Raw genomic sequence first — 23,808 nt, forward strand, 5'->3', positions numbered from 1 at the left:
GCATTGTGAATTGGATCCACTGATTGTTTTGTGTTATTGGTCATTTTTTCACTATCATTTGTTTTAGATTTTAGTCAGTGGTAAATTTTGAAGTGTTAATTATAGTTCCATTTTGTTGCACCTTGTACCATTAGGGGCTGATGACCTAGCTGTTAGGCACCTTTAAACAACAAACAACATCATCATCATCATCATCATCAAAAAGAAGATAAGAAGCAGAATAGCACAAGCCAAGGAAGCCTTCTATAAGAAAAGATCATTGCTGACAACTAGGCAACTAGCATAGATGTTCGCAAGAAATATATTAAAACATTTGTATGGAGTGTTGGACTAAAGAGCCTCCGTGGCACAGGTGGCAGCGCGCTGGCCTCTCAACGCTGGATACCGTGGTTCAAATCCCGGTCACTCCATGTGAGAGGAGTTGGGACAGGTTTTTCTCTGGGCACTCCGGTTTTACCTGTCATCTTTCATTCGAGCAACACACTCCACTATCATTTCATCTGTCAGTCATTAATCATTGTCCCAGAGGAATGCGACAGGCCTCGGCAGCCGGCACACTTCCTATCCTCGCCGCAAGTTCGGGGCTTCATTCATCCCATCCCATCCCTGAACCGGTCATTGACTGGAAAACAGGTTGTAGGTTTTCATTTTCATATGGAGTGTTGGACTGTATCGGTCAGAAAGCTGGTTTCTCATGGAGAAGGATAAAATAAGAAAATAGAGGCCTTTGAAATGGGGTGCTGCCGTCACATGCTAAAAATACTGTGGAGCAGTAGGGTAAGCAATGAGGAAGTGCTGAAAAGTTTGAATGAAAAATACCAGCTCATAAAGAGATAAGAAAGTAGAAGGAATAGATTTGTAGGTCACCTATGACATTCAACCTGGTGCACCAACGGAGGGAAGGATGGACGCCAAAAGGAGAAGAGGAAGATCAAGAAAATAATTTATGACTGGCATTAAGAATGGACGATTGTACATAACTGTAAAGAAGTGAGCACGAGAGAATACCTCTAGTGAGGATGACAATGCTGCCCACCAACAATGTAAGGTTGAGGAGATAAAGAAGTAGATCAGAGTGGAAGTATTATAATGTGTGCATTTTATATTTACTTAATTTGGTGTTACCACGTCCATCTACTGTTAATAAAAAACACTAAAACATAATGCTTAAGTCCTATCAGAGCGTATACAAGAGAAAGTTTGTTCACTTCACCAGTTTCAGTGGTTCTGCCATAGAGCAGCGCTAACTGCACTACACGATCACCATACTGCGCTCTGCAGTGTAAGATCTTATGAAAAAGAAGTTATGTTTGCGAGCAATTTTTGTACAAACTTGCGGTCTTTCTTATGCAGCACCATAGGTAATTTCCTTACCATTGTAATTTATACACAAAAACACATTCCAAGATGTTAAATTTAGCTCTAGACACTGAGAAATTAAAAATACACCGTACATAGTATTATCTTGGCAACGATCAGGGGCAGGCCGACAATCGTAAGCAATTTTCACAGAATGGGAAACTTTTTTTTCCAACACGATGACCTAGAGTTTTAATGGGCGATATTCCTTTAAGTCTAAATTAACTTTTGATACCAAACCCAGCAGAAGTGTTGCAGAATATTTCCAAAATATTCACTTCACTGCACAAACTTAAGTTTTCATTTCTGCTTTTACTTCCACTGTATAGGGGATATAATTTGCTTGGTTTAACGGTAAAGTATCCTACATGTGACCCCTACGTTGTCCTAAGCGAGCAACAGTACTAGTCATGAAATGATCATCACACACAGAACATTGCAGTGAGATGTCTGTCCTTCCGGGGAAGAGCATTTTGTCTTCTTCTGAGAGCGCTCCATCCAAAGTGTGTGTCTGTCAATCCCATACAGAAACCCAAGGGCCTCGAACTTCCAAGACGTGGAGAAGTACCAGTCGCATTTGTACAGGACATGCGAGTACGCGCGTACAACCCACACAAGTGGGGTAAGCAGTTGAGCCTAACCTGTGATTGTGGAGTACCATACCAGACCATCCAGGAGTGCACATTAAGAATCAACAAAGGTGATCCGTGACACTTTTTTCAGTGCTACATCAGCTAGACTGGACGTTAGGCTCTAAACATTATTTTGTTGTGTGTCATTCCATTAATATGTATTTTATTATTTATAATTTGTATGTATTATTTACTTTTAATATCTTGAATTACTTACCTTTATAGTAGTTTGTATGTATTGTTTTTCTTCCTTGTGTAATACCAGATGCTAAATAAAACAATAAATCCCACTGCATAGATAACATTATTGTATACACACTTCGTAATAAATGAAAATCCACAGCCTGTTTCCAGTCGTTCGACCGGGTCAGGAATGGAATGAATGAAGCCCCATCTAGCGGCAAGGAAAGGAAATGTGCCGGCTGCCGAAACCTGTCACACTCCTCTGAGGCTATGATCAATGACTGACAAATGAAATGGAGTGCGTTTCTGGAATTAAAGATGACAGGGAAAACCGGAGTACCCGGAGAAAAACCTGTCCCGCCTCTGCTTTGTCCAGCACAAACTTCACATGGATTGACCGGGATTTGTACCACGACACACTTCATAATAGATAAGTAAAATTAAAAAGTCACCTTTGAAATTGTGATTATTTGAAGTTTTCTCCAGATACTTTTAGGGGCTTCATAAGTCCCATATTAAGCGTGCGGATTGATATAATGATATGTTTATTTATGATTGCCTGTTCTCATATTTGGCTGAAGATGACTCTCACCAGCACCGGAACTAGTTCCAAGTAAATGTTATAACTTGTTTGGTTTAATATTTGTATTAAAAAGGTGGATTTTTAATTTTACTTATCTATTATTCTCGGTTCAATACAGACTTAAAAATGAAATTCCTAAATTTACACACTTCATTACGGTACTGTGGATTCTCTCTTGGTATGCTCACCAGGAGCTAGACATTAAATTTTATCCTGTTCCGCAGCCATTTCAGTCATGTAACTTCTGTCTCTTTGCAGTCAATCAAAAATTTATAACGTAAAATTCAGGCCAGTGAGATGAAGTTCTTGAGGAGTATGGTAGGGAAGACAAGGAGAGACAGAGTAAGAAATGTTGAGATCAGAAAAGAGATAAGGGAAGAAGAACTGAGTGATAGGATGGAGAAGATTAAATTAAGATGGTTTGAACATTTATGTTATGAGGATGGAGGAGGGGAGGATACCAAAACAAGTGTTAGAGGCTAAGATAGAAGGAAAGAGGGCAACAGGAGGCCCAGAGAAAAATGGGTGGACTCGGTCAAGAACAGTGTTAGAAAAAGAAGACTGAACTGAAATAAAAGTACTGAAGAGGAGTGGTGAAAGGAGAGGCAAGATGGAGCAGTGCTATCAACACCCTGACTTGGCAGGAGCTGGACAAGGGGAAATGAAAGTGATGAGATATTGATTCCCGTATAGAACCTGAAATATTTGCTCTGAATGCGTAAATTCATAATTCCAATATAAATATGGTCTAGCAGGCATTAATATTTGTAAGAGACCAAGCCTCCCATAGTGCATTGGCAGTTTCAATTAGCCTACGCAGTGGCCTCCGCTATATGCACTAGCCGTGCGTCTTGGTAGGTGTGTTAGTTACCAACTGATGAACCCAAATTGGCACACTAGCAACCAAGAATGAGTTAGCAGGAAAATGTATAATTTCCAATAATGGAACATTTATACTGGAATTACAAATTTACAAGTCTCGTAACTCCACACTAGGAACAGCCGTCCATTCCAATGCCTCATTCAGTAGTGGGTCTACTACCAGCCGTATCACACACACCACTCTACAGACCATCAGGTGAGACAACATTTTCTCTTTTCGCAATTTGAAGTCGATGCCTAAATTTGCCACGACTTCTAATTGATTTTTTCTCTTTATATATTCCATTCCACGGAATCACGATTTCATACTCTTAGGAAATCAATGTCCATAGCTCCAACCTTGGTTCTATTTAACTATAATGAAATGGCGTATGGCTTTTAGTGCCAGGAGTGTCCGAGGGCAAGTTCGGCTCACCAAATGCAGGTCTTTTGATTTGACGCCCGTAGGCGACCTGCACATCGTGATGAGGATGAAATAATAATGAAGATGACACATACACTCAGGTCCCATGCCAGCGAAATTAACCAATTATGGTTAAAATTCCCAACCCTGCCGGGAATCAAACTCGGGACCCCTGAACCAGAGGCCAGGTCGCTAACCATTTAGCCGTGGAGCTGGACTTAACTATACTAAAACCAACAGACACACAAGAGTCAACAAAATCTATATACTGTATATAAAATGAGAGTTTTGTCTGTACATTTTTCAGAATTTAAAAAGAACGGTATTTCTGTATCGGTCGTGTCCACAGTAACAAGGAAATGTACTTTTTAAAATTTTCCGTAATTTCTGTCTCACTGTCTGTCTTGTCTGTATTACTCGCACAACTTTTAGTGATACATGGGCTCCCTAGGGCTGAATCGGTTGACCTCGGGTATCTTAGAGATTCGTATTGGCAACCTTTGAAACACAAACTATGAATTGCTGTGCGACATCTGGCGTACACTTTATATACTAGTACTGTTGTTGTTTACACAGCAAAGCCAAACTATAGAATTCATGCTAGGAATAAGATTCGCATCGAGAAATGTTATATAATGTGTGTGTGACACAGATGTTGGCCTAAGATAATAAAGGTTTAGAAAATTCACAATGATCGATCATACTATCGATTCAATTTAGATTTCATTTCCATTCAGTTGCCAGTATTACCGGAACCAGGAGAGCTCCCTCCTTACTCTTCACCCCCTAACACCAAATATCACTAAAAGTAGCGCGAGTAATACACTGACTGACAGAGCAAATGCAACACCAAGAAGGAGTGGTTCGAAAGGGATGAAAGTTGGGGAAAAAACAGAGACGGCACGGACGAATAATTGATGTTTATTTCAAACCGATATGCAGGTTACACAATGCGCACGGCATCGACTCAGTAGGATGTAGGACCACCGTGAGCGGCAATGCACGCAGAAACACGTCGAGGTACAGAGTCAATAAGAGTGCGGATGGTGTCCTGAGGGATGGTTCTCCATTCTCTGTCAACCATTTGCCACAGTTGGTCGTCCGTACGAGGCTGGGGCAGAGTTTGCAAACGGCGTCCAATGAGATCCCACACGTGTTCGATTGGTGAGAGATCCGGAGAGTACGCTGGCCACGGAAGCATCTGTACACCTCGTAGAGCCTGTTGGGAGATGCGAGCAGTGTGTGGGCGGGCATTATCCTGCTGAAACAGAGCATTGGGCAGCCCATGAAGGTACGGGAGTGCCACCGGCCGCAGCACATGCTGCACATAGCGGTGGGCATTTAACGTGCCTTGAATACGCACTAGAGGCGACGTGGAATCATCATACGCAAAACGCCCCAAACCATGATGCCGCGTTGTCTAGCGGTAGGGCGCTCCACAGTTACTGCCGGATTTGACCTTTCTCCACGCCGACGCCACACTCGTCTGCGGTGACTATCACTGACAGAACAGAAGCGTGACTCATCGGAGAACACGACGTTCCGCCATTCCCTCATCCAAGTCGCTCTAGCCCGGCACCATGCCAGGCGTGCACGTCTATGCTGTGGAGTCAATGGTAGTCTTCTGAGCGGACGCCGGGAGTGCAGGCCTCCTTCAACCTATCGACGGGAAATTGTTCTGGTCGATATTGGAACAGCCAGGGTGTCTTGCACATGCTGAAGAATGGCAGTTGACGTGGCGTGCGCCGATCCTCGCGTGCTGACGTCACTCGGGCTGCGCCTGGACCCCTCGCACGTGCCACATGTCCCTGCGCCAACCATCTTCGCCACAGGCGCTGCACCGTGGACACATCCCTATGGGTATCGGCTGCGATTTGACGAAGCGACCAACCTGCCCTTGATGGTTATGAATTTCATGTTTTTGGTCCGTATTGAACTGAGAATAATATATAAGTAATAATAATAATAACGTAAATGTTTCCACCTTTTCAATACAATATATTCACAAAATTACAAAATTATACGGTACTAGTTTCGACCCATCTAGGGGTCATCATCAGCCGTATTGGAGCAAAGATCATTTGTGGCGAAATCCTAAGACACCGTATAATTTTGTAATTTTGTGAATATATTGTATTGAAAAGGTGGAAACATTTACGTTATTATTATTATTACTTATATATCAACCTGCTCTTCTCAGCCCGATCACCATACCCCTCGTAAAGTCGTCTGTCTGCTGGAAATGCCTCCGTTGACGGCGGCCTGGCATTCTTAGCTATACACGTGTCCTGTGGCACACGACAACACGTTCTACAATGACCGTCGGCTGAGAAATCACAGTACGAAGTGGGCCATTCGCCAACGCCGTGTCCCATTTATTGTTCGCTACGTGCGCAGCACAGTGGCGCATTTCACATCATGAGCATACCTCAGTGACGTCAGTCTACCCTGCAATTGGCATAAAGTTCTGACCACTCCTTCTTGGTGTTGCATTTGCTCTGTCAGTCAGTGTATTTACCGTACTGGCTATAATAAGAGATATTCATGAATTCGGATTTTTGTTGCTAAGTCCACATCAGCGCCGAGCCAAAAAAAAAAGGGGGTGAACAGAATTTAATGAAAATTGGTATGTAAAGTCGGGAAATAAGGAACTACAGTCTACACTATAAATAATGTTATCTACCCTGGTTGAAAATGTAGTTTAGGGGAAGGCACCTAAAATTTAATTTTGAAATACTTATGTTATTGGTCTATCGAAAAGTACTACATAACATAAGGCATATGTCCTATTCTATTTTACCTTACCGACTATGATAAGATTGGTGATGATTATTGTTTTTAGAGTACAAATAGCTGACTATCCTCTATGTAACACTAATCAGAGAGAAAAATGGAAGGGGTCCGATGCTTCGAAAGAAAGGACGACTCACATTAGATGCCCTAATATCAGAGAATCGGAAGAAAACTAAATGTGAAGGCCTATAATATAAAAAGCTCATAAAATTGCTCAACAATAACATTACATTGACCATTGTTTGTTACGATGTGCTTTATGCACCACCATCTCAATCTCTATGTAGGATTGAAATTGTGGTGGCTTTGTGTCTTCGGCTGCCACTCATCTCCGCTGCGTACCGAGTATAACAGCATGCCTGAATATTGGTGGGAAGTAACTGGGGAGTTAGATAACTCTTCTTTAGCATACCATTCCTCTGCTTCATAAATTTTCTGACACTACTGGTATGTAACACACTGGCTTGTCATAGTACTCCAGCTATTCGATGCCTACTTTGAGGCACTGGTTGGAATGAGCAGTGTGAAGACTTAACGGAACAATGGTAGAGAAATGTTCACGGCTGTCTGCGGCCTGGTAATTTCAGCTCTGGAACTATGGACTGTTAGATCGGCAGTGTAGTACTCTTCGTTAAAAGTGAGAAAATGTACAATTTTTCATTTGATCGAGTATTTCATATGATGGCATTGCTTCTAATTATTTGCTTTACGTTGCACCAACACAGATAGGTCTTATGGCGATGATGGGATAGGAAAGGCCTAGGAGTGGGAAGGAAATGGCCATGGCCTTAGTTAAAGTACAGCACAAGCATTTGCCCGATGTGAAAATGGGAAACCACTTTCAGGGCTGTTGACAGTTGGGCTTGAATCCAGTACCTTACGGTTGCAAGCTTTCAGCTGCGCGCCCTAACCGCACGGCCAACTCGCCCGGTGGCATTGCTTTCAATCGAAACCTTCCTACTGACGTCGCTGTAATGACCTATGTCAACTTCAGTCGGAAAAACCATAAAGACAGCCTTTCTGAGGATGTAACAAAAAAAAGGCAGGTGGAGAGTGATTAGTGACGGGCAGTCATAGACGAGGTCTCGAGATTTCTCGAGACTAGCGCAAGCATTATTTCTTGCGAGAAATTTCGAGAAATCTTCAGAGCGTTGTCCCCACATTGTGCGGCGAACAGCATGTCGTAAGTCTATAGGTAGTCGGAGCTGAATGTTGTTTGTGCCGAGTATGCGAATAGCCAACCTCGGGCCTTCTCAGTTTCGTAAATACGTGTTAACAAGCGACTAGGGCGCTCATTTCTACTGAGGTCTATTTTGACGCAGTATAACATAATTATAAAGGATACGCATTCGGTCATTGTATGCACACGAATGAGTGGTTTAAGTACAGAACCTGACAGCTATTGTAGGTACACGTAACTGGATACTAGAGACGTGCATTATTCGAACTCGAGGCGAGGCAAGACGCACCTTGCTGCATATGCAACCACCATTACGCATGAGTGGAATGTGCAATCAAAATTGCTTCAGTTTGCACCAATTCTTCTGACAGGCAGGTGTACATCGTTATCAGATGCCGCATTCAATAACATATGACTACTGCTTGTGTTTACCGATATTTTGGTGACGAAGGAAATAATTCCTTACAATGTTATAGAGTATTCGCGTCATAATTAGGTAGGTACTTCGATATATGACGGTGCAATGTGAAATTTTGTCTAATTGTACGCGACAACTTGAAGATGATGTCCGAAACACAATGTAAGTCATGGAAGTCTGTTATTTTTAAGAGATGTCACATAGCACAGCCCACTGTGTTGCTTATTCAAAAGAAGTAAAATACATCGGCAGAAATACTTCTGGGATGATCCGGCTTACAGAAGCATAATATCAATGAAGAGGAATCGTCACAGAACACCTCCGGCCCAGTCTGAATCACAAGAAATTACCCTGCCAACAACGATTGTGAGGCATCCAGGTAGGTTTACATCCTAATAACGTTTATTAACAAATTATACGGATTATTCAGCTAAGAAGTCCACCTGACATAACTCGTGAATAGTTTAAGATACTGGCATTCTGTATTCACTTTTGTTAATGGTATTAAGCTCATAGTTCAAGATGCAGTGCCTTCCTAGGATTTTGACAAAATTTATCGTCACACACGTTTCCATATGAGAACTGCTGATAACTATCAAGTTTACACTTGTAGTTACTGGTAAGTCGCACAGTTCGCACTACAGGAGAATCTGTGTGTCTGTCATTATCATGAAAAACGCCCAACTCGATTCTGACTGGCAGTATGCAAGTGGGCCTACCTTCATAATGAAAACTCCCATATTGATTTTGATTGATAGTATGCAAGAGGGCCTGCCTTTAAACTGAAAATTTCCTAACCCAGTCTTCACATGAGAAAAAGACATGTGGTAACTTCCCGTCGCGTTCTGGGGTAACATTAAGAGCTATGCAATTTAATAAAATCTTACGTGTACATTACTTAAACTAGAATTCTGTATACTGTGTAGAATTCCATAGCAAAGCATGGGTACATCAGCTAGTTCTATTATATTGTACATCTACAAAAAAGTAAGAACTTTATAACAACTAGTGGACCCGCATTTCTTCGCAGCATTAGTTATAAATAGTTCAGATAACTCTTCTTGATATGCCTGTCGTAGTCGTAATGTTTTGCCTGCCCTTTTCAATAGTTTTATGATCATTTAATGACTTACTTGACTTATTTCCTGTTGCTCCCTCTGGAGCATAGGGCCTTGGCGAAATTTCTCCACACAGTACGGTTCCTGGCCATTCTCTTCACTTCGCTCCAGGTCTTGTCAACCTCTACGATTCCCTTTTCGATCGTCCTCTTCCAGGTCTTCTTAGGCCGACCTCGCTTTCTGGTGCCTTGAGGGTTCCAGTCCAGCACTGCCCTCTCAACAGCTCCATCCGGCTTCCTTGATGTGTGGCCGATCCAGCGCCATTTCCTCTCCTTGATCTGGATGTCAATCGGCTGCTGATTGGTCATGGTCCAAAGATCTTCATTTGAGATTATGTCTGGCCACCTCACATTTGTTATGCAACGCAGACATCTATTTATGAACACCTGTAGCTGGTTATTGATCTGTTTTGTAACTTTCCATGTTTCACAGCCGTATAGAAGAATCGACTTTACATTGCTGTTGAAGAGGCGAAGCTTAGTCTTCCTGGAGATGTTTCTATTCTTCCACACGGGATAGAGCTGGACAAACGCATCATTTGCCTTCCGGATACGGCTTCGAACATCATTCTCTGCTCCCCCATCCGTTGTAACTATACTTCCAAGGTAGAGGAAGGACTCAACTCGCTCAATTTTCTTTCCATTTACTGTCAAGCTGGTCATGATATCCGAATTAATCCTCATCTCTTTGGTCTTGTTTGTGTTGATCATGAGACCTGCACATTCTGCTTCCTTCTGCAACCTACTCAGTTTATCTTCTATGTCCCGGTACCGCTGCGCCATAAGGCAAATGTCGTCTGCGAAGTCAAGATCTTCAAGCCTGTCTCTCATCCCCCATTGAACACCCCTCTTCCGTCCTCCTATTACCTTGTTCATTACATTAAGACCAGCAGGAACAGAGTGGGAGAAAGAACACACCCCTGTCTCACTCCAGACTTGACGTTTATCTTTTCTGTTAGTTTCCCTTCCTGACGAACCTGACACTCATACCCCTCGTACATCTCTTTCATAATGTTGATAATCTTTGGTGGAATTCTGTATTCTTTGAGGGTCTTCCACATAATTCTTTGATTTACAGAATCAAAGGCTTTCTCAAAGTCCACGAATGCGAGGTAGAGGATACTCCGCCATTCCACACTCTGTTCTATGATGATCCGAAGTGTATTGATGAGATCCATGATCATTTAATACCGGTACATAATAACTGATTCATTCGTAATGTAGTTTATAACACTTCTTTACATACAGCATTCACTGTGCTTCGACCTTTTGGGCGTATATGGATCTTAACATTTTCAAACGATCTTGCCCGAAATAGTGCAACATAGTGAAAAATACTGGTTCGGGTAAGTAGATTACCCACTTTGAGTTTGTCCCTGCGCTTAATTAATGGTCGTACAGAAGGCTAGTAGACTTCATACCTTCCTGTCTGTGTGTACGTAGTTTATTTACCCTTTGCAGAAAGCTAGTTATTAGGAATGTTCTGCCATCTGTTGAGTATATTAAGAAGCTGAGAAAGGTCAGAGTATATAGCACAGAATAATATTCTTCCATGATCAGAGGGAGTGTATACTCTGGCTTCACAGGTAGTAATCAAACATGGCTGCAGGAAATGACATTACTGAGGATGAAAATCATGTACAGTATATTGTTAAAACTAAGCCCAACAACATACAAGAAGAAGAAGAAGAATGTACAGTATATTAATGGAAGTGTTAGTCGCTTCGCAACGTGCTAAGTAGAGAATGTATTGTGGGTTAAGGTAAGCATTCCCCTACAGTTATTGAGTGATCATTTAATGATTTGATTTTATAATTACTCAAAGCTGACTGAACTTAAGAGACCTATCAATGTCTCACGATTCACCGGCAGGTAATTCCAGAGAGAATGAAACAAAAATGAAACAATTCGGTCCAGTAGGACGGACGGATTTGCCAAAGTTGTTTTAAGTAAACTCTCTTAAAATATAGATATTTACAATAATGAAAAGAAATGTGCAAAAACTTTTCCACAAAAGAAGATCCCAATCAACTCTTAAAAGAAACTTTTCACTTAAATGTCCTTATATTTTAATTGTTTTTTTAACATGTTTATGTACTGATGATCCAAAGGATTGAAACATGTCTATGCTTCGAACTATTCATATGTTAATTTTTCGAGTTGACAACATTGTGGATTGATTGATGTTTGTTATTTAAAGGGGCCTAACATCTAGGTCATCGGCCCCTAATGGTACGAAATGAGATGGCAAATTAAAAGTCCAAAATCCTCCACTAATCAGAATTCAAAGCGCGAGGACGAAGAATGAATGGATGGATATGAATTTAAAACTATCAGTGGATCCAACCCACAGTGCCTCACATGCACAGAAGCTCGCACAAAACAATAGTATTACGGACCAAGGGACTGCTTCTATAGCACGATGCTGAATCGATTATGCTTGTTGAAACGGGTCCGCAATCCAGGTCCTCAGCCCCTCATAATGGTATTTATCGCTAGAAAAGTAGAACCATGGTATTTGTCATGTTGCGATACTAATCAAGAGTAGCGTAGACTCTCAGTATTCCACACATTATGGTATTACTCACAGGTAATGAGATTCGCACATGTATTACAGACTTACTGTGTTTCGCACATTGTGGCGCCATTGACAGGCAACGCAAACCTATGATGTTCATCACCTAAGTGTACTAATCCCAGGGACTCTTACTATCCCGTGGTGTTCCTCATATTGTGGGTACTAATCATAGGCAAGCCAGAACCATGGTTTCGCTCATATAGTACTACTAATCACAGGTACTGTAAAAGCCGTTGCGCTCTCGTTTGCTACTACTCACAAACCTATTTGGTACCTAACATACTGGTACTACGCGCAAGGAAAAGCGATCAATGGTGTTCCCCGTGTGGTGGTACTAATTACGAGTAGTTTCATGGTTCTAATTTGACCATCCCTTGGTTGCCCCTTTTAGTCACCACTTACGACACGCAGGGGATACCGTGGGTGTATTCTTCATCTGTGTCCCCCACCTACAGGGGTCACTGTATTAACTAAAGTGGATAAAAATCCTGTATTTTGTTCGTTTGTCCAACCCTTGTCCAGTGTCTGTACAGGGTCAGATATGAGGCGAGATGAATCTGTCGTAGGGGGTTTTAATGACCGGATGCTCTTCCTGACGCCATTCTCAGAGGAGTCAATGAGGTGAATGATGTGATACCTGATAGCAAGGAAGAGGGTGAAACCTGGTGCCGGTACAGCCTACACTTGGCGAATAGCACGAAGGGGTCTGCTCAAGGCTTAACGTACCCATCCGATGGACGAATCACCGTCAAAAGGGTCGTATGCCCTCACTCCACATGAGCATTGCGGAGAAGTTTGGAATTTAATCCAGGCTTTTGGCATGCAGTCTAGTGATTAGAAATTGTATACCACCACCTCCCTATCCTGCCGGCCAACATTCTGATGGCGACATTTTTTGACCAACAACTGTCAGACTGTTTAGACTTCGATGCCGTAACGATCATGTGCACCAGGCAGGCTAAAAATAATCCTATATTTTAATAATATACACTTTTCGAAAACTTTACACAAAACAGACCCCTAGAATTTCATTTATAAGATAGGCAGAGATTTTTAGCAATGTAATTTATTTCGCCAAATTTTGATGTATTTTTCAGTTTCAGGTCAATTCAAGACTATCAGTAGTTTTTAGATTGTGTGTTTCTGTTCCACCATCACGGGTAAACGGTTGAATAAATCCAGACAAAAATTAATATTTAGAGTCTACTCATTCAAGCGCAAGTTTCTATATGCATATCATTTTAAAATCACTAGACGGAGTTTATACGAAGACCAGAAAAGTTTGTTTTCTCTTACACTATTGATTATATCTCTGCCAGACTTCATATCTAGAGTCTACTCATCTAGCAGGTTTCAATATGCATATAATTTAAGACTCGCTGAACAGACTGGGACGTTAGAGGAAGACCAGAAGAGCTTTTACAATTTTCTCTTACACTATTGATATGTGAAATGCCCCTTCATTTTAAATAATTTTTGTTTTGTACAGAATTTTGCTTACTCTTCAAATGACTGCAGCCAGTTATAGACAACGTCTCAGACCTACAGTTAAATGAAGAATCCACAACAAGAGAAAATCTGAGGATGCTTCATATTTCTCTCTGCTTTAAAATTGCCCCTACCTAATGTATCTTAACACTGAGGCCACAGGAAGTATGACTATGGTACAGCAGAGACATCATCCAAGGACAAGCTCCCACCAGAACAGAAGTTGTGAAGGCAATCGAGGATCTCAAGAACAAAGCAGCAGGTAATGATGGCATATGCGCCGAGGAGATCAAATGGGGTGGTCCTGCAATGGAAGAAAGCATTTACAGAATAATAATGGACATCTGGATAAATAAGATACCTAGCGGCTGGAAAGAAGCCATAATACCAGTACATAAGAAAGGAGACAAAAGAATACTGGACAACTACAGAGGTATCTCACTACTAAACATTGGGTACGAGATACTCGAGATTATTGCTGAATAGAGTGGAAGCCCAGCTTGAATCGACCATAGGAGAATACCAGGGTGGTTTCCGGAAAGGGAGAAACTGCATAGAACAGATCTTTTGACTCAAGAGAACCATAGAACACAGATAAAGGAAAGGACAAAATAGTGACATTTGTAGACTTCGCAAAAGCCTACGACTCGATAGACAGGAACACACTATTGAACATCCTGCGTGACAGAGGATTGGATTCTACGACACATGCATTGGTGGGGGAAACATTGAAGGCTACAACCGCTAGAGTAAGATACCGGAGTATGTAGTCGGACAAGCTTTGAAATTAAGACAGGAGTCTGACAAAGGGAGGGTCTGTCACCAATATTAAACCTAGTTTTGGATGAAGTGGTGAAGCAGTGGAGACAGTTGAATAGAACCATGGGAATTGAAGGTGTACAGATTGGATATAAGATCAAAACAACGTCATAGTGGATTGGCTTGCCTTTGCAGATGATATGGTGTTACATAAGGAAAAAGACATGAAGTTGGCACTAGCAAATCTAGCTGAGACTGCAGCAAAGGTTTGTCTAAAAATAGCCTACAACAAGACGAAGGTACTGAATACAAAGACCGATTGGAATGCAAAAGGCCAAGTGGTGGAAAGAGTCTACAACTTTCGGTACCTAGGTGAGAACATCACGGGTAAAGTACAAAGCAACAAAAGTACCACAGACAGAGCTCAACTGCTGCTGAAACTACGCTATGCAGCCATGACTACATATGGAAAGAACCTCTAGGAACGCCAAACTGCGACACTACATGATAATCATCAGGAATGCTGCATTATATGCAACTGAAATGCTGACATTGGGCAAGAGAGCATGCATACAATTGGAGAAGGAGGAAAGAAGAATCTTGAGACATATATGGGGCACCAATAAGCAAGGTGAAGTCTGGGTACACAGATCAAGGCAGGAACTAAATGAGAGTATAAAACCAATCTTGAGTGTGATTAGAAAGAGAAGGTTAGGATTTGTTTGACAGTAGGCTGACGAAGATATGGAATGCAACCCGCTTAACTGGAAATAAGTGGATGAAGGTAATCAGCTGGGAGACTATTGGCATAAAGGAAAAATATCCACTGATGACAGTACAGGATAGGTCCAAATACAAAAAGCTTGTGGAAGGTCACAAATGGACCGACACCAGGATCCAGATTCAGATCACGGAAGCAGAGAGAAAGAGGAGCGAGAGAATGAAAGAAAGGGTATTGGAAAGAAAGAAGACTTGCCGAACAAGTCACTCGTGATCCTCAGGGGTCGTAACGAACCAAATAGAAATAAATTCCACCTATTCACCAGGAAATTTTAATCGCCTTGAATGTTTTAGTACACTTTCCTGGAACACCCAAATTCACCAGTCTTTACAGAAGCTATGAAAATAGTTTGCCATCAAGTGACTAGGCACATTAGTTTCTGTGAGCAACAGCAAAAAACCACTAGTTTTCTCCCAAAAATGACGAGAGTACCTCTAAAGTTTTTGTAGTGTCATACTGCACTATGCACCAGCACTGCAAGGTGATATTCTAACTAAAATTAGACTCTTTATGTTTGGTGACATCTGTCATAACTTCAGAAACTAGCTGGTGGTCAAGGTTACTAGAATCTCTGTCTTGACACTTGTGTTATTTTATGATAACTTTGCGTTAGGTTTTTTTCCGTTTTCCGACCTCATGTTTAGATCGTTCAAGGAGCCATGTGGTGGGCAAGATGGCGCTACCCAGGCTGAACACGATCTTAGATGCAGACAAGATTTCTTAAATTATATCCGGATTGCCCCAGTAATGTTGACTACCGCGAGTTCGATGTTGAAAGCTATTCTAACGAAAGTGTTTCGGTTAATAATAATGTACGCCCTCCAAAGTAGAGGTGGTCGAGAATGAGGCTGAAAGTGATAGTGAGCGTAAATTGAAGTGTATGCCTATTTATTCTGATGAATGGGTAGAAAATAGTAGTTCACCGACTTTAGAGGATTTCCCAGGAGTTCCTGACAAAACGGTAAGACTTGATGAGCCTCAAAATATTGAATAGTAGGGCTTACTTTGTGACGATTTCTTTGAATTTGTTGCCGAGTATACGAAATTGTATCACGAGCAAACTTCTTCACACAAGATATCCCCTAAGAGCTTGAAGTGGCCTGATGTAACGATACGACAATGATTTTTTTTGCTTTGTTCATAATGATGGGACAGGTAAAACAGTCGTATTGGAAAGACTACTGGTCAACTGATCCCCTCATTTAAACAACCATATACAGTGAGTAGAAATAGATTTGAGCAGATACCACACCAGGAAATGTTATTAGGACTCTTACCAAAGGTCTCCTGTAAATTTCACCATAATCAGTACAAGATTAGTGAAGCTAGACTCATTTATGTGCATGAGGTGTAGTAATATGTTACACAGAAAATGGCAGGGCACAGGGGTTGAGCAGTGTGATGATCTGATCACCCGGTCCACAATGTGTTAACACTAATTTGTTTTTTAACATGAAATCTTGATTTTCAGGTCACTTGGATATAGTGTTGAAATTTTACTGTACAAACATCTACGAGTATTGAAAAGGAACAACTAAACTAGCCAAGAAATATTTATTGTATCACTTTCAGTGCCATGTCTGAAGACATGTTCGGCTTGTCTAATGCAGTTCTATTTGACGCCCGTGGGCGAAATGCGCATCTGGATGCGGGATGATCAAGAGGTAGGGAGAGGGTGAAACCTGGTGTAGACAAGCAGTGCCTGTTTAGTGTTGCCAAGTGGTCTGCGCAAGTCTTGAAGTTCCCATCCAATGGAGTGATCTCCAACTGTGCCATATGCCCTCCATGTGAACACTATGGAAAGGTTTGAAATTTATCCAGGCTTTTGGCACATGATCTAGTCAAATTGTATTCCACCAATGAGACAAACCATAGTCTTGGACATCATACAGACTTGACTCCTTAACAATCATGGCCAGCAGGTGGGCAATCTACAATGATGTGCTTTTTCTTCACTGGGTGATTAGAAACTGCCAAACAAATTCGGCATATTAGATAAAAAAGTTCATCTCTCTCTGGCTTTGATGTTCCACCAGTATTCATTCAGTTGCCGATTTCTTCCAAAAGGATCGCTTCTGGAGGTTTCCTTCAAACTTCCTCTCGGAAACCCTTAAAATCAAAACATTTTTTCTGAAACCGATTAGATTCCAAAAGTCTTCCTGACTGATGTCCCGTTTCTCCGTATCCTGATTGATTTTGGCAAGCCATATGGGAAAAACCATCTTCCTCTCAAAGAGAGTTGGGACATTCAGGACTATGGAGCGTAAGGAAAAATACTAGGTAAAAACTGGCACTGAATGCAGACCAGATCATTACAATTAAATTATTTTATTCTCACTTCTCTTTACATATATAATTAGTGTCTTCACTGCAGTAGATACATCTCTGTTTTGGATTTCTGATTTTTATTTTTATTTGATTCAAATTTTCAACGTAACTCAACAGACGATTCAACAAAGTTTTCTCAATATAGTACATGGAAATAAATACAAGTGTGTGTGTGTATACATATATAATATAGATACATAAAAAAAGGAAACTTACATCTTGAGGATTTTCAATAAAATATTTAACTTCCTGTCATTCTTTTTTTAAGTTAATTCTCAAGAATTCTAATAAATTAACCATCATGGACTTTTAACAAGTTTTTATCAAATCATATAAACTGCAAACCCAAAATCAGATAGCTTTTAAAACATTTCCTTCTTGCAGTTATATTTTCAACCTCTAAATGACCTAACCTTTCCACAGTTAAAATGTTAAGGTTCTTTCCTACAGTCTTCTTGAACTTTTATACTCTGGAATGGATTCACAAGTACAGAACTAAGAATCATTCTTCAATCAAAACACACACAGTGGGAGAAAGGTTACAACGAAAAGATTCTGAAAAATTACATCACTTGTAGCAAAGAATAAGATCTGTTTCTAAGGGAAACTTCCACATCCACAGCAGGATTTATCCTTGCACTACATCCACAGTGCTTGATCCACAGTTCTCTACACATTCTGATTTTGAACTTAACAGTATGTGAATAGGAAAAAAATAAATTTCCTACTCAACAGTGCCAAACTCCAGAAAATAAAAATAAAAAATATATTACATGTATGAGAATATTGTCAGTTTTTCTCAGAAAGTTTCTAATATATTGCAGTTACGTTCACAAATATGATACAATTTTAGGACAGGAATCAAGTGAAAAAAGGAAGAGGGTAGGAAGGATGTATGGGGAGGGTGTACAATATTCGCAGGCAGGGAAGATTTACATGTTATAAAGGAGGGTACTCTCTTAAATATTTCTATTACTTCCTCTGTGATTACAAAAGTAATCCATCAAAAAATTAAATTTCCTGTACAATAATGTTTTAAATTTTCTTTCTTTTAAACTATTTGCACAATAACGGCAAGGACACTGAACGAAACTCTCATCTTTCATAACAAGCATCCATTTATAATATAAAGTACATACAATTATTCAACACCTTGCCAGCATGTATTTATATGTACCGCAAAGAACTTCGTTTTCACTCTTCATATAGAGCAACTATCTACAAATATCTCTTATTTAAATTCTCACCTACAAAATTAAGAGGGGTACAGAAGATGAAAACTTAAAGAAGAGGAACGACAGAAAATAATTATATTTTCTGAAAAACTCACCAACCCTAAACCACTGAAGTAAGTTTTTCAAGAATCTTCCAGCCAATCACTTTCTTTTAAATGCCTTGCACGTAACTCAGAAGAAAACAGGAATATCGGGCGACACATCTGTGTGTTCCACGCACACGATAAAGCTTTATCCTATGTATAATATGCGAGCGACACCGTTCGTTCACCATAACGAGGCCTTTTGTTTCTTCGTTCAATCCAGAATAAACAACAAGAGAACCAACAATGTTCAAAGTTCAACGAATGTCAGTACATGTGGGCCAGTGCAATGCCCTAGGCGGGCGGGGCCTACATGCTATACCCTTGGTACGGCGGCATGCCTGGAGGGTAGGCATTGGGGTATGCTGGCGTATAGCCCGCTCCTATCATACCGGGACCAGCTGTCAACATCAACTGGGGTTCCGCTGAAAAAGAAGGACCATATTTATGTTAAAACAATGTATATTATTAACCACTATTACAGAGCTCAAGTTGAACAAACTAATACTTATGTCTAAATTCTTTAACATTAAAATCATTCTTTAAAATTTTTAACTGTTCCACCTTTTCAATGAACGTCAATGAAATTAGATTTGTTTGTGGACTATCAGTACAAAGAAGCCATAACTTTCTCTGATGCCTTCTTGCAAGAACCAGAAAACCCAGCAATGGCAATTTTGACAGTTCTTGGTATACTTCAAGGTATCCTAAAGGCATAAAATCTGTAGATGGGGTAGTTCCAGGAGAGAGTCCATCTGCATTCACGACACTAAGTTTGGGGAGCAACCTCATGGCAAGGACAATCCTACAGGGAAGTTTCACCAATCTTCTTCAGCTGGCCAACTGAGGGCTTGAGAAGAGGATTGCTCTGCGCAGCTGGTGTATCAATTTTTTGCTGCATCTCGATCATGTTTTAAAGATTTCTGCCTTCACTCTAGTTTGAGGGGTTCCTTAGCACTAGTTCAACTACCTGCAACAGTGTTTCCTCCCCTTCCATTAGCATTCTTTACCTAAAATACTCTGGTTTGTGCTCGTTCTACTGTCCAAGTCCTTTTCACTACAGCTCTTTTTTCACTCACTAGGAACTGGTGCTGCAGGTACCCCCACGAAGTTCTACAAGGGGTTTCTTTGCATTCGAGTTTCTGTTTGGTTTTCTATTGGAGGAGACTATTTCATGTTCAGGATCCAAGCTAGTATAATCGTCTGTTCTAGTCTGAAGCATGAGCATGAATATTTACTTGCACATCTTTTTGCCGCTAGCGCCTTTTTGACCGCTTGATTTCATGCCAACAAGTCCCCCTTTCCCTGTAGGAATACTTGAAACAGCCACAGAATCAAGCAGTATGTCTTAAGAGATGAAGATGAAACATGAAAATTGTACCAACCACTTTAAATATGTATGGAATTATTAATAATCACTAATAATAGGGAGTGCTTATTTTCTAATTCTATACCTCCCATGTTAAGAATAAAGCTCCCAATGCAGGCCTGAATGTCCATCTTAATGGAATCAAGAATCAGAAATAGCTCCTGTGGAAGAACAAGGACTGAAGTGCACCCTTGAAAATTGGTTATTGGTTTGGATAGAAAAAATATTTTATTACTGGGGTGGAACGATGCATAAAATTATCATCCAGGAAGGTGAGTTCAACTCTGCACTGTCTGCTAGCCAGCAGGGAAACAGGTTTTTCCCGTGCCGTGTATGCGAGTCTGGGTTTTTTTTTGTGCCTTGTTGAAGACATCAGAGGGGTGGCACATGGACAGAAACCCGACCAGATTAAAAGCGATCAATACTTTGAGATTTTGACGTCATGATATTTAACCAATTAAATCGCAAGGTTAGCCCGATCACAAAATCTCAGCCAATAAAATTTAATTAACAAACACACCTACGTCTTGAAGAAATAAATACCCATGTACTTGGGGAAATCTTTCTCATTCTCATTCGGCTCATTCTGTTCTGCTCATTTGCATTCGCTCAGTTGCTCAGTTGTCTACGGGAATAAGTGTTCGGGCACATGTGTTGTTGGAAACTGCGTATCCGACGTGGAATATTACCAGCATTCATTTGAGGAAAGACTATAAATTTTCTGCTTCTGAGGAAATTTTGGGACACAGAAATATCGGAAACGCCGCAGTTCAGATTTCCTTAACTTTATAAATCTGCAGAAAATTTTCTGAAGTAGGTAAAAACTGTGCCATCTTGAAGAATCGAGTGTGTGTTAGGAATTATTTCTAAGACAGATCTTTTAGTTTCAGCTTTCACCAGAAGACGCAAGATCCCCAGCAATCCTGAAATATCTCTGAAGAATGGAACTTCAGCATTACGACGGAGTTTGTATTTGTCCTAAGTCCTCGCCTGCTGCAGCCATGTATCATTAAAATGTGAGGCATAATTCAGCCCGGGAGAGAATAACATCGGAGATGGAGTTTGGTTAAATATTCACTGATCATCAACCGAGTCCAGAAGCCAAGTCTACTACAGCTAAGATTTCAAATTATACTTTTCTCTATTTTCTGTTGTAATAATTATGTAGACGTAGTCCTTGTTTGAATATTTGAAATCATTTCAAATAGTCTTTGTAGTTAGGAATTTCACTCTTCTTTCACTGGTGTTGGTAGATTTGATGGGTGTGAGCGTATTTGGGACCTATAATTTGTTCTATTTGTGTGAGTGCTTCGTGACATGTTCTCACTGTCCCATGATAAGTCTAGGAATGTGTTAAAAATATTTGACCCACGCGATAATAGTTATTAATTTATAAATTAATGATGGAATAATTTTTCAATTATTTGGGACAGAATATCGACGTGTTCTGTGAATTTAGGATTTTTCCTTGATGTTTTGTGGTGTACCATAGATCCGAGATAGAATAGAGTCATCTAGGATTTCCTTAAACCATAGCCTGCGATGACGCGACCGCGCGCGTATTATTATAATAATAATAATAATAATAATAATAATAATAATAATAATAATAGGCATTATTACGGTCTAATAGAATGTTTAAAGGTCATGAGTAATTATTACTGTGCTTATAAGTGATTAATGTGTGCTATTTTGAAGTAGATGTTGGCCTGGAATATTGGTCGTGGCTTGAATGTCCACAAATTTTGCATTTACTGTTATTGGTATTTTTGAGACTTGTAAATGGATCTTAAGATAGGATTTTATTTGTGTGTCCATTACATGAGTCAGTTAAGGAAGAGTGTGTTTTTGAACATAATTTCTTCTTATGCAGCACATGTTGATCAATAATTTGAGATTATAAGAGATTAAAAATAACGTAGTCGTGACTCATAGACCGTATGCGCGAATGTTTATTTATCTGTGACTGTAGGCAGTTCTATGGAATTTTTAGTGATGATTTCTACTGTAAAATTATCCTGGAACATCGTTGTGGAATCTATTTCATTGGAAAAGTGATAATCCTGTCACAATCACATATCAGACAATTGTAATGGTAGCCCTTGTCTGATATTGTCATCGAGAGAAGCTCTCATATTTCAAATAAAATTTAAAATTAAAAATCAAGAGATAGGATTTGATAAATCTATTGGATAATATTACCGTGGACCAAAGCTTGAATGTGAGATGGATGAATGATTTTGTTTATAATTGTGATTTCCATGGTTATATTTCGTCATGATATGTGTACGCTGAGCGCGTAAAGTTTCGATTTTTTTTGTTGTTTTGTGGCGAGCATATTTGGCTCAATTATGAATCTTTAAGTGATTTTATGACGGAATAAGATAGATTAGGATCTTTGCTTCGAGGGAAAATACTTAAGCAAGGATCGCGTCAATGAACTAAGCTCACAAAATGTAAAATGTTTAACGCTATAATGCGAGAATTTTAAGCCTTTATTGCGAGTTGTGCACAACAATAGGTCAATTGACATAAAAATTTAATGAGTTGGATATTTGATTTCAAAATAATTTTATTATATGATTTGATTTTTTTTGTGTGAGGTAAAAATTTGACTCACGGTTAAATGAATCGCAGAGTATTGCTAATTTAAAGAATAATTTAAAAAGGGAAAATAATTCAGATTTTTGATATTTTGAGATAGGATTTTCTCAAATAATAATTTATTTAATTTCCTACGACGATTTATTAAGACCCACTTTCGTATCTTTACAGAATGAAATTTAATGGAGTACTGTGGGTGCATTCCAGCAGGGAAGAGATAAATATTTTATTTCAAGATTTTGAGAATATTTATAGAATCTGGAAAGTGCTGATATTTTATTTAATAAATGTTAAAACCCATTTCTTTTTAGTGTTTTTATTTGTCGTCAGTGCTTAGATTGTCCCTGACCCCTATAATTTAGCGTTGCCTGTGAGCGAACGTTCCGCCTCTGGGACTTTTGCTTACCGGCTGAGCTGCCCGGCAAAACGGGGGCAGAAGAAAAGGGTGTCAATGTAAAGACTGCACTGTTTTAAGCTCCTTTGTTACTCTTGCTTCCCACACTGAATTCTCAGAGTCTCTCATTCTACTCACCCACTCAACATACACCTAACATTTTTTGTATAACCATATTTCTTATTTGATCCTATCTCTTCATCTAGCTTGCCTGAATTTTACATTCCTCTACTTTGGTCATTACCCCCCTCAGGGTGTTACACCTCAATTCCTTGATCGATCCTCAGGTAATAACATCAGTTTTGCTATTTTCCTTGTTAATTTTCACTTCCCATTCTTCAATCCTTTAATTCCGTATGTTTGACTGTTCCTACCCCAAACCTCCTTTTGATTTGTTTGAGTATTTCATTCATGTTCATAAATAGGAGAGGTTATTGCACACTATCTCGCCTCAGTCCCGCTGTAGCGTTCACTTCTGCCCCTCCTACACAACTTAAGATGCATTTTCTATACATATCTCTAATCTGCACCAGAATTTCATTTTTCTTATATTCCCAGTATTTTTCCACAATCTCACTGCAAATATCGGGGCATCATATGGATCACCCACCAGTGTTGCAGAGTCCTCATTTGATTAGT

At 40.0% G+C, this 23,808-nt stretch overlaps 1 protein-coding gene across 1 annotated transcript in view; it reads right to left on the minus strand.

Moving 5' to 3' along the window:
- Positions 1-17,468: 17,468 nt before the first annotated feature.
- Chc (clathrin heavy chain) overlaps positions 17,469-23,808 on the minus strand; it is a 220,236-nt gene continuing 213,896 nt past the window's right edge. The window contains exon 31 of the mRNA XM_067158911.2: positions 17,469-19,227. Within this exon, the coding sequence (XP_067015012.1) occupies positions 19,112-19,227 (116 nt within the window). The 3' untranslated portion in view covers positions 17,469-19,111. The remainder of the gene's footprint in view (positions 19,228-23,808) is intronic.

The sequence above is a fragment of the Anabrus simplex genome, chromosome X (assembly GCF_040414725.1).
Source record: "Anabrus simplex isolate iqAnaSimp1 chromosome X, ASM4041472v1, whole genome shotgun sequence".
Taxonomy (NCBI): Eukaryota; Metazoa; Arthropoda; class Insecta; order Orthoptera; family Tettigoniidae; genus Anabrus; species Anabrus simplex.